This window comes from Hyla sarda, chromosome 1 (assembly GCF_029499605.1).
Source record: "Hyla sarda isolate aHylSar1 chromosome 1, aHylSar1.hap1, whole genome shotgun sequence".
NCBI classification, from domain to species: domain Eukaryota; kingdom Metazoa; phylum Chordata; class Amphibia; order Anura; family Hylidae; genus Hyla; species Hyla sarda.
In genome coordinates, this window is record NC_079189.1 from 434,822,495 (window position 1) to 434,835,294 (window position 12,800).

At 47.7% G+C, this 12,800-nt stretch overlaps 2 protein-coding genes across 2 annotated transcripts in view; one reads left to right on the forward strand and one right to left on the reverse strand.

Annotated features, from left to right (window-relative positions):
• The window catches only part of GGT5 (gamma-glutamyltransferase 5), a 132,194-nt gene that overhangs the window by 93,562 nt on the left and 25,832 nt on the right, over nucleotides 1-12,800 (reverse strand). Inside the window, exon 2 of the mRNA XM_056531023.1 lies at nucleotides 402-532. Coding sequence (XP_056386998.1) covers nucleotides 402-532 — 131 coding nt within the window. The remainder of the gene's footprint in view (nucleotides 1-401; nucleotides 533-12,800) is intronic.
• Nucleotides 184-12,800, forward strand: part of SMPD4 (sphingomyelin phosphodiesterase 4) — a 163,550-nt gene continuing 150,933 nt past the window's right edge. The window contains exon 1 of the mRNA XM_056531008.1: nucleotides 184-238. The gene's annotated coding sequence lies outside the window, so the exon portion shown is untranslated. The remainder of the gene's footprint in view (nucleotides 239-12,800) is intronic.

Genomic DNA, 12,800 nt, shown 5'->3' on the forward strand with positions numbered 1-12,800 from the left:
AATTGTACGGTCCATGGGGGAGATTTATCAAAACCTGTGCAGAGGAAGAGTGGTGCAGTTGCCCATAGCAACCAATTAGATTGCTTCTTTCATTTTCCACAGGCCTCTTTAGAGGCCTGTGGAAAATGAAAGAAGCAATCTGATTGGTTGCTATGGGCAACTGCACCACTCTTCCTCTGCACAGGTTTTGATAAATCTCCCCCCATGGGTGCAAAGTTGATACTACTGCTGTAAGAAGGTAATGTACATGTGTTCACTTGTAAGTCATTGAAAATGATGTTTTCCATTTGGTTTGTATTGGCTGCAAGATTCCAGGATTAATGTATATACTGTCAATTGCTTTATAAATTCTTGCACTTTTATATTTACAGCGCTAACATACTTTTGAGGAAACTACTTACCTGTAGGGGCATTATATATAGTAAAAATGACACCTCCTCCAAGGCCCATACTCTGTGGATTTATCACTGATGTACAAAGCAAAGCAGCAATAGCGCCATCCACAGCAGAGCCTCCTCGCTTTAGGATGTCTCTGAGAAAAAAAGAAATTGGCCCAATGACTCCACAAACAAATCATATCTTATATAAGTCATATACTGCTTTCATATGTTTAAATAAGGCATATATACGTTGTGTAACTTCTCACCTGACTTAATTGTTTATCGTCCATGGTAAATCAGTTAAATCAAGACAAAGATATATGACAAAAAGTGTGAACCTAATATTTTAAGTGGATAGCAAATTTAAACATCACTCGCACTAAATCCAATATAATGGGTAAAAGTGCAAAATTGTAAAATGAGGGGTCACTTACTTTTATTGGTGCTTTCTGTGCAGACTTATGTATGTCAATAGTTTTATTCATATTGTGCTCCAGCACGCAATGAAGATGGAAACCAGCTCAGACGAGTTCCCTTTCCTCATCTCTTTTCCCCCCTTTGCCTGTCCTAGTCTTGACTTTTCATATTTTTCTCTCTCTAGATGTAAAAGCCTGTGGCTGGAGGTGAGCGTGTCTCTCTATGTGCCATTGAAGCCTCACTACACCCGCAGTCTCTCACATCCTAGTGACGAGAGGGTAAAGAATTGAGTAATGAATAATCAAGATGGGGGCTTGCCGTGGGCAGAATATAGATGAACGGAGTACCCTTTTAAGTCAATACCACCTTCCAGAAATCTTAAAGGGGTACTCCGCCCCTATACATCTAATTGCGGGGGTCCTGCCGCTGGGGACCCCGCAATCTCCCTGCTGCACCCAATGTTCGTTTAGAGTGTTGGGTGCAGTGCCGGTGGCTCGTGACATCACGGCCATGCCCTGCTCGTGATGTCACGGCCACGCCCCCTCAATGCAAGTCTATGGGGGGGCGTAGCCGTGACATCACGAGCGGGCATGGCCGTTAGGTCACAAGCCTCTGCCCTTAATCACCAGTCATCAGACACGGAGCAAAGTTCGCTCCTTGCACCGGATGTCAGGGGTGCCACAGCTGAGATCGAGGGGGTCCCGCCGCTGGATAGGGGATAAGATGTCTAAGGGTAGAGTACCCCTTTAAGGCAGTCGGCCCAGGAGTTTGTTTAAAAGTAGTCCAGCTGTAAGTTCTTATTTATTTGCGGTCATAGGCTTTCCATTTCTGGAAAAGCTCCCAGGGTTTTATTGTAATCATTGGCATGCATATGAAAAGTGAAGTCTGGGGGGATGAGAATTGTTACGAACTTCAAATGTGAAAAAAAGACAAACTAAACAAGACAAAATAGCAAAATTGGAACCTGTGACTGACAGCAGCTGCTTGCAATAAAGCAATGATTTTATAGTGCTATTTCCACATGTGTTTGAAGTCCTTTCCAGTTTCCTGTCACTTAACTATTAACACAAGAACTAAGATCTAACATTAGGTGCATCTCACACCCCTGTACTAGACTGACTCCAGATCTTTGAACTCCTGGATCATCACCTCTACTGCCCTTCTAAACTGTTACTGTGGCTTATCTTAATTATATATTAATGTTGTACTCCCTTGTTTCAGTCATTTATCTGTGAACTTGCTTGATGAAGAGGCCTCTGTGCTGTAAAGTATTTAACATTACATAACTATTAGATATACATAACTACTAAATACATTTTAATGACTGAGGCATGGTTTTAAAGGGGTTATCCAGTATTTGTAAAACTTAATCTCCTGCTAAGGCAGTGGCGGATCCAGATGGGGGGCAATGGGCCAATTGCCCAACCCCCCCACATTCGCGATATCCCTGACACAAGGATGTCCCGGTTACCTTTCTGTAGCCCCATGTTAATCTTATAAACGCAGGGGCCGCCGGGAGGTAGCGCACGCAGGGACACCACTGACGTCCCGTGCATGCACCCATAGAAACAGAGCAGAGCGGAGGCTATAGCAGTAGATCATGACCCCTGACCAGAGGAGCGGTGGTCGGACCACTGAAGTGGGGCAGTACACAGACAAACAGCCTCCAGCCATACACTGTATATAGCTGAAGGCTGTATGTCTGTGGGGGCCACTGCCTACCTAATGTGGGGAACTACAACCTAATGTGGGGGTAACTATGCTGCCAGCCCAATGATGGCAGAATTATACTGCCAGCCTAATGTGGGGAAACTACAACCCAATGTGGGGGAACTATACTGCCAGCCTAATGTGGGGGAACTACAACTTAATGTGGGGGGAACTATACTGCCAACCTAATGTGGGTGAACTATACTGCCAACCTAATGTGGGGGAACTATACTGCCAATCTAATGTGGGGGGAACTATACTGCCAGCCTAATGTGGGGGGAACTATACTGCCAACCTAATGTGGGGGAAACTATGCTGCCAGCCTAATGTGGGGGAAACTATACTGCCAACCTAATGTGAGGGGAACTATACTGCCAACCTAATGTGGGGGAACTATACTGCTAACCTAATGTGGGGGAACTACAATTCAATGTGGGGGAACTATACTGCCAGCCTAATGTGGGGGGGAACTATACTGCCAACCTAATGTGGGGGGAACTATACTGCCAACCTAATGTGAGGGAACTATACTGCCAACCTAATGTGGAGGAACTACAACCCAATGTGGGGGAACTATACTGCCAGCCTAATGTGGGGGAACTATACTGCCAACCTAATGTGGGGGAACTATACTGCCAACCTAATGTGGGGAAACTATTCTGCCAACCTAATGTGAGGGGAACTATACTGCCAACCTAATGTGGGGGTCTATACTGCCAACCTAATGTGGGGGGAACTATACTGCCTACCTAATGTGAGGGGAACTATACTGCCAACCAAATGTGGGGGGGTCTGTACTGCCAACCTAATGTGGGGGAAGTATACTGCCAACCTAATGTGGGGGGAACTATATTGCCAACCTAATGTGGGGGGGGGGGAACTATACTGCCAGCGTAATCTGGGGGGGGAGGACTATACTACCAGCCTAATCTGGGAGAAACTATATTGCCAGCCTAATCTGGGGGAAACTATACTACCAGCCTAATGTGGGGGAACTATACTGCCAACCTAATATGGGGGAACTACAACCTTTTGTGGGGGAACTATACTGCCAACCTAATGTGGGGGAACTATACTGCCAGCCTAATGTGGGGGGAACTATACTGCCAACCTAATGTGGGGGGAACTATGCTGACAACCTAATGTGGAGGAAACTATACTGCCAACCTAACGTGGGTGGAACTATACTGCCAACCTAACGTGAGTGGAACTATACTGCCAACCTAATGTGTGGGGAACTATACTGTCAACCTAATGTGGGGGGAACTATACTGCCAACCTAATGTGGGGGGAACTATGCTGACAACCTAATGTGGAACAAACTATACTGCCAACCTAACGTGGGTGGAACTATACTGCCAACCTAATGTGAGTGGAACTATACTGCCAACCTAATGTGTGGGGAACTATACTGCCAACCTAATGTGGAAGAACTATACTGCCAACCTAATGTGGGGGAAATATATTACCAACCTAATGTGGGGGAACTATGCTGACAACCTAATGTGGGGGGATCTATGCTGACAACCTAATGTAGGGGGAACTATGCTGACAGCCTAATGAGGGGGGAACTATGCTGACAACCTAATGTAGGGGGAACTATGTTAACAACCTAGTATGGGGGAACTATGCTGACAACCTAGTATGGAGGGAACTATGCCGACAACCTAGTGTGGGGGGAACTATGCTGACAACCTAGTGTGGGGGGAACTATGCTGACAACCTAGTGTGGGGCAACTATGCTGCCTACCTAGTGTGAGGCAACTATGCTGCCTACCAAGTGTGGGGGGAACTATGCTGACAACCTAGTGTGGGGGAACTATACTGCCAACCAAATGTGGGAGAACTATACTGCCAACCTAATGTGGGAGAACTATACTGCCAACCTAATGTGGGAGAACTATACTGCCAACCTAATGTGGGGGAACTATACTGTCAACCTAATGTCTTGGGAACTATGCTGACAACCTAATGTTGGGGGAACTATTCTGACAGCCTAATGTGGGTGTAACTATGCTGACAACCTAATGTAGGTGGAACTATGCTGACAACCTAATGTCGGGGGAACTATGCTGACAACCTAGTGTGGGGGGAACTATTCTGACAACCTAGTGTGGGAGAACTATGCTGCCTACCTAGTGTGGTGGAACTATGCTGCCTACCTAGTTTGGGGCAACTATGCTGCCTACCTAGTTTGGGGCAACTATGCTGCCTACCTAGTGTGGGGGAACTATGCTGCCTACCTAGTGTGAGGGAACAATGCTGGATACTTAAAGGGGTACTCCACTGCCCCAGCGTTCGAACATTTTGTTCCGAACTCTGGGTGTGGGCTGCGGGGCTTGTGACGTCACAGCCAAGCCCCTTGTGGCATCACGCTACGCCCCCTCTATGCAAGTCTATGGGAGGGGGTGTGTTGACCACTGCACGATACTCTGATTTTGCCCCTCCCGAGACTAGACTCTGGATCTGCCCCTGAGCTAGGGCTGGGGGAAAAACTATACTTAACTGGCCCTGGTCCTCCTCTCATGCCCCACAACTCCCATTTAGCTTTGTCTGATGCCCCGATCTTCAGTCTTCTTCCTTCTTCCCAAAAGAGTTACCATTGCAGGACCAGCCAATCACTGGCAAAAACAGGTTTGAAGATCGGGGGACCAGACAGAGCTGAACGGAAGCTGCAGGGACCAGGGCAAGGTAGTTATAGGTTTATTTTCATATTGTTTTTGTAGCCTTAACAGGATATTTACTTTTGCAAAATGCCAGATAACCCTTTTAAAACTACCTGCCTAATTTTGTGTGTGCCACAAAAACAGCCCTGACATGTCAAGACTTAGAATAATGTCCTGTTGTATCTGACATCTAGGTGTGAGCACCAGATCCTTCCCACTCGCTGTTTCATCTACTATCTTGTGGCATACCCCTTTAAAGGGGTTGTGCGATGCCCTGTAGTTCGGAGCTCCGCTCACAGCGTCCGGAAGTTCATTACTCCGAACGCTGTGTGCGGGCTTCCGTGTTCGCAGCCGCCGGGCGTGACGTCACGCCCGGCCCCTCGCAACGTCTCGCCCGCCCCCTCATGACGTCTCGCCCACCCCCTCAACGAAAGTCTATGGGAAGGGGGCGCGACCGCTGTCACGCCCCCTTCCCATAGACTTTGGTAGAGGGGGCGGGTGAGACGTCACGAAGGGGCCGGGCGTGACATCAATGTAATGAACTTCCGGACGCTGTGAGTGGAGCTCCGAACTGCAGGGCAGCGCACAATCCCTTTAAATCCTGTATGTCGCAAGATAGAACCTCCATGGATCAGACTTTTTAGCACGTCCAACAGATGGAGAATTTGGAGGCCAAGAAAACATTGAACTATTTGTCACCATTTTTGAGTGTAGGTTTTGTTGTGTTTTTTGCTGTTCCAACCTTTTATTATTTGCTAAATTTACTCTACATTCGGAAACGTTATGCATGCTTTAAAGTGTAGGGGTTTCTTCCCAGAAAACATACATGATTTTCAGAGTGGTTTTCAGAAAAGACGAGTGATTTTGGATGAAATGTTGGAAACATGCCCCTTTTCTGGAAAACCACGCCCATTTTGTAGTTTTTTTTTTTTCACTCTGAGTGTTTTATATTGTGTCAGGTTTTTTCTGTCGCACACTGGCCCTCATTTACTAAGAGTGGAGTGTAGTTTTCTTTGTGGGTTTTAATTCCCTACAATTTATTTTCCACGGTATTTACTAAGGTTTCCCTACATTTTCCACTTTCCCTACACTTTGCTTTTTTTACACATCCTCTGATCTGTCTGGTTTTCCTCAGCTCACATCCACCACATTTTATGTGAAAACTTTTGTAAATATGTTGGGTTTTTGTGAAAATGCCAGGAACATGCCCCTTTTCGGAGACCACGCCCCTTTTCCCCAGCATCCACTCCCCTTTTTTGGGTTTTCTTAGCAAAATGGAGAGTTAGTTGGGGTTTTTCAATTCTGGTGCAAATTCTGGTTCAGACAGAATTTCTGGCGCAATGCGACAGAATCTGGCGCAAAACCCGTCAAAACATGTCGGATTTGCAATAGTAAATGAGGTCCATTCTGTCGCATGATCCATGTGACAGAATTTAGGCACAAAAACCAACAAAAGAGTAGGAATCCTGTTAGTAAATGAGGGCCATTATCTTTGTTTAAAAACCCTTCTCCATTATAGAATATTATTGCAATACAGGGGTGTACTTGGTCTGTAACAATCTTTTAGTAGGTGGTTTGTGATTGCCCAGGAAATCATGCTGCCTCTGCTGACTTGCCTTCTTCCTTGACTGCTTACTTGCTCCTAGACTGCAGCACAACCACATCTAAATTAGAGCTGGCAGGACAGGAAGTGCAACTGACTTCCTGAGTTGCAAGAGAGAATTCCTGTAGGAGGACAACTTAATAGAGCTACCTAGCTGGAGTGTTTGGCTTAGTGCAGTGATGATCGTTCCGACAGAAGGCACCACTTGCACAGGACTGCTCTCCACATGGAGACTGGCCCAGGCAGCCTAGATCTATGGGCGTATGCCCCCCCCCCCCCCCCCCCCAAGGTATGTCCAGAGCCATGCACCCTGGAATATTCTGGGGAAACAACTTGTAAGTCACCTTGTTCTAAGGGGAACTACTTCTTATATTGGTGACTTTGGCATACTCTTCCTGTTCTATCCTGTATTGCATAGCCTACCATAGGAGAATTCCCAAGTTAAAGATGCCACGTCTTTCTGCTGTACATGGAGCTCTGACACCCCCTAGTGCCTAAAACCCCCCCGAGGTCCCCTACCCTTGTTACTGCTGTGGACCCCTTGTAGCAGGGTCAGCGCCACCTATAGGCCAGGTAGGCACCCACCTATAGTGCCCTCTTGATGGGGGCGCTGCTCTGTGTGCTGCAAAGAAGATACTGGGCTGGTAGAAGAGCGCAGCGCTATCTCACTCAGGTCCCGCTCCTCTTCTTCCTGATAGCGTGTGCAAGACATCCATCCGTCCTGGCTGGTATAAGAGGGTTCCTCACTTGCTTCCGTATAACCCCTCCACCACTGTTAGTGATGGTGCAGCCCATACCCTATACAGGAGCACAGTGCTGACAACATCCCCCCCGCCCCACTACTTTTAGTGATGGTCCAGACCTAACAACAAGCGCAGTGCTGACAATCTCCCATCCCCCCGTCCGGCATGATTCCTGATAACACTCAGTGTCCCATTCACGACCACCCCAACCCCCCTTCCTCCCTGTCCGGCCCGGCTACATCTGTCTGTTATTAATGGCGCTCGGCTGAACTCTCCCGTGAGGTCGCGTAGGGGTGTCAGGCACGGGCACTGAAGTGGTGAGCGACGGGGGGTGCCATGTGAGGTGTAGGGGCAGATGCTGTTGCCCAGGAGTAGATGGTGTTAACCCCTTAGTGTTCGTGACGCAAGGGCGTGGTTTGCCTATGCAACCACCCGAAGGTAATCCCATTACTCCTAGATTAGGCAGGGGTAAATAATAGTCCAAGGCCAGGTTAAGGTTAACGGTACTGAAGTTGAACAGGTTTAACAGTCTTTACAGGGTAGTAAGGTTCCCAGAGAGGTGACCAGTAACACGAGGGACCTCGCAGCTTGCTGGGACTTGCAGTGACTTGGCAGACTCTAGCACAGCCACGCTGACTATAACTGAGTTGACTGAAGATAGTGACAGCAGACAAAGATGACTTACAGATCTGTGGCTGCAATTTAGGCTTGAGACCTCCAGATGTACTGGACACTGGCTCTGAGACGTCTGAACAGACCTCAGCAGAAAGTGAAACACAAGAGAGAGATGGTAGTACCTCCCCCTCTTATAAAGCCCATAGGCCAACTGCGGGTCACCTGGTGCTCTCTGGGTAACAAAACATATGACTTGAACATGTGACAACCCTCATCATGTGACTAACAATCATGTGACCATATCAAAGGTCCTTTACCCTTAGTATATAACTTATACACATTATGGGGGAATACTGCAGGTGAGCCCTGAGGACATACAGGGACTCAACCTGACAGGACTGTAGGAGAATATCCCGTTCTGGGACATAACATATAAATAGATAGATAGATAGATAATATTTATATATATCAGCCTTTCCCAATCAGAGTGCCTCCAACTGTTGCAAAACTACAATTGGACATGCTGGGATTTGTAATTGGTTGGGAAATGCTGATATATATATACTGTATATATATATATATATATATATATATATATATAACCGTTATTCAGTCACAGTATGAGGGTATTATTCTGATTGTGTTGTTATGTGAGTCACGGTACAGCGGTATTGTTTTTTTCTGTTATGGCGGTGTTATCCAGTCATTGTATGGGGTGTTGTTCACAAACAAATGGGGGAACACAGCCTAAGGGCATGTTTGCAGATCAGACAAAAATATATGTTTTTTAGATCAAGTGCCAGACCACCAAGGGTTGGGGGGGGGGGGGTGTTGTCAGCTAATTAGCATTTTCCCTAGGGGGGCATAAATCTTTGCACCAGCCCTGCCTGGTAGCCATCCTGTGAGTCTACTTGCGATTACTCTGGCATTTTTTTGGGCTGCTGCATTCTGCTTCATCTTGCCCATGAACACTCCCAATACAAACTCAATGCAGCAAAACGTTCCTCCACAGGAACAGCCCTGGAGCAGGAGAGTACTAGAACTCCTTCCGCCTGATCCAATGGGTTCAGACCTCTCTGAAGCCTTGTCTGCCAAAGTGCAATGATGATGACTTACGTCTTGCTGCCATGAGGGGGGCACACACTGCCCTTCTTGTTTAAAGGGGTATTCCAGGAAAAAACTGGCTCCAGAAAGTTAAACAGATTTGTAAATTACTTCTATTAAAAAATCTTAATCCTTCCAATAATTATCAGCTGCTGAAGTTGACTTGTTCTTTTCTATCTGGCCATAGTGCTCTCTGCTGACATCTCTGCTTGTCTCGGGAACTGCACCGAGTAGAATAGGTTTGCTATGGGGATTTGCTTCTACTTTGGACAGTTTCCGAGACACGTGTCATCAGAGAGCACTTAGACAGAAAAGAACAACTCAACTTCAGCAGCTAAAAAGTACTGAAAGGATTAAGATTTTTTTAATAGAAGTAATTTACAAATCTGTTTAACTTTCTGAAGCCAGTTCATATACTTAAAAAAAAAGTTTTTCCTGGATAACCCCTTTAAAGTTTCCCCACTGCTTTTAGCAGTTAAGGACGTTATGTAAGTTGAAACAGTTCTACTCTAGTTGTTACTATAGTCTGCTTAGGCCTATCCTCAGACGTGCTTGGTCAGCCCCTTTAGGGTTGGGCAATTACTGAACTTGCAACTTGAATACCGGTAAATACTGAGCCAGTATGGACGGGGTGATAGGCCAAGGGGTTGCCAGGAATTAGGTACATAAATAATATCTATTTTCAGCTATTGGGGGGAGTTTATGAGATAGTCAATGAACTGAGATACTGTTTGTGATCTTGACGTTCATGGTTTGAAATGTATCACAACTAAAATGGTCTGATAACTCATTTCTGGCATTAGTACTGAGAGACTTCTTTTGATGAATTGATAAATTGTTAACCATTCATAATGACATATTTCATGTAATGAAGATTTTCTGGTTTTGTTACATTCTGGACATTTGATTATATTTTTCCATTTTATACTGCATGACTGTTAATCATCACATGACTTCTTATCTGGAAGAAGATATGGGCAGTACAATGTGAATATTTACCTATAATTTAATAGGACATTGCCAAAAGACTACCTGATATGTGACATGTAACAGGGAAACATTTTTCTTCCTTTTTTTTCTCCCTTGCAAGTAAAAGAGACTGTACGTTATTTAAAGAAATGCTATGTTAACTGAGAGATGGCTCAGTTGAAATAGTTCTGCTATTAGATATGTATGTTGTCTTGCCCTGTGTAAATAACCCCTTACTGTTTCACTATTGTGGTGAGGGTGTGATGAGGGCAGATGGAATTACCCTAGGGGCCAGTGGCGTACCAAGGGGGGGGCTGGGGGTGCGGCCCGCCCCGGGTACCACTCTCAAGGGGGGTGCCAGGGACGGACTGACCCGCCGCCGCCGCTGCTGAGGTCCGGGACACTCGTCCCAGATCCCCAGCAGACAGCGGTGCCTTCTCCTGTATGCACGATACACGCACATACAGGAGAAGGCGTCCCCTCTGTATGAGCCTCATCTGCAGCTTACACAGAGGAGACGTGACCTCCGCCCCCACGCAGCACGCAGTACAGGCGCCGGTGACGTCACTCATCCGGCGCCTGTACGGTGGAGGGGAGAAGACGCGGGCCCTGCTGCTGAGGAGATCGCTGCGTGGGAAATCAGGTGAGCATCCTTTTTTTTTTTTGCTCTGCAGTTACCTATAGGGAAGGGGGGGGGGTGCTCTGCATTTACCTATAGGGAAGGGGGGGGGTGCTCTGCATTTACCTATAGGGAAGGGGGGGGGGGTGCTCTGCATTTACCTATTGGGAAGGGGGGAGGGGGGGTGCTCTGCATATACCTATAGGGAAGGGGGGGGGTGCTCTGCATATACCTAGGGCTGGGCGGTATGACCATATATGTGTATCACTGTATTTTTTTTAACTAACGGCAGTTCCACGGTATATAACGGTATTCCCCCCCCCCCAAATCATGTGACTCGCCAGCGCTGTTCTGACCCCCCCCCCCCCCCGCCCCTATCATGTGACCCGCGCGCGGTGTTGTGCTTCCCCCCCCCCAAAATCATGTCACCCGCCAGCACTGTTCTGCTCCCCCCAATTAATGATCAGCCCAGCGGGGTACTACTCACATATGTCAAGCACTGCCCTCCTCCTCTTTGTTGGGGGCTGCCGGCAATGGAACTCACTGTACTCCAGTGGTCTCCAACCTGCGGACCTCCAGTTGCTGCAAAACTACAACTCCCAGCATGCCCGGACAGCCGTTGGCTGGAAGTTGTAGTTTTGCAACAGCTGGAGGTCCGCAGGTTTGAGACCACTGCTGTACGCTGTATCCCTATGCCCGGGCTGCAAAAGATACAGAAAATAAACTTTTAACTCACCCATGTCGGCCGCACGCTGGGGACCGGAACGCCGGACAGCCGTCAGCCTATCACCGGCCAGAGCGATGCCCCGCCCCTGCCAGTGATAGGCTGAGCCCACTGTCATGTAAGAAGCCGGCTTCATACATGACAGTGGGCTCAGCCTATCAGTGGCCAGGGCGGGGCATCGCTCTGGCCGGTGATAGGCTGACGGCTGTCCGGCGTTCCAGTCCCCAGCGTGCGGCCGACGTGGGTGAGTTAAGTTTATTTTCTGTATCTTTTGCAGCCCGGGCATAGGGATACAGTGTACAGCAGTGGTCTCAAACCTGCGGACCTCCAGCTGTTGCAAAACTACAACTCCCAGCATGCCCGGACAGCCGTTGGCCACTAGCGTACAGAGAGTTCCATCGCCAGCTGTCCGGGCATGCTGGGAGTTGTAGTTTTGCAGCATCTGGAGGTCTGCAGGTTGGAGACCACTGGCGTACAGTATAGAGTTCCAGCGCCCGGTATATACATCCTGTGTACAGCTGATATCTATCGCCATATGGTCCTGTATATAATCACTTATATTGTATACAGATCCTTTATAGTATACTGGTCTGTATATAGTGGTTTTATTCAGTACAGTATGGCGGTATTATCCAGTTATTGTGTGGTGGTATATATTTACTCCTTGTATACCAGTATTATTGGTCATGGAAATTTACCTACGTTAAAGTGTTTCTTACATATATACATTTTAGTTTATTGTGTGTGGGATTTGGGTGGAACAGGAGCGTGGCAGAAGACTGATGAGCTGCAGAGCCTAGCAGGGGCCCTTGCCTTCCTTTTGGTCCGGGGGCCCCCGAGTGTTGTCAGTCCGCCCCCGGGGGGGAGGGGAGGGAGGGGGTGTAATTAAGGGGGGTGCGTGTGTGTGTGTGTGGGGGGGGGGGGGTGCCAAACAAAGGGTCCGCCCCGGGTGCCAAATGCTCTAGGTACGCCCCTGCTAGGGGCAGATGGCATTAACTCCTTGTGTTCGTGACGCCAGGGCATGGTTTATCCTCTACACCACCCGAAGGAATACCGCTGGGTCCTGGGTTAAGCACGGGGGCAAATAATGACTCAAGTTACGGAACAACGGCAGTTTTACTGAGTCAGACAGATGTAACAGTCTATACAGATTGGCTAGGTCCACGGAGGTGACCAGTGAGTTCAGAGACCTCAGGGCTTGCTGGGACTTATGGTGGACATGGACAATTTGATGCACGGCCACGCTGACT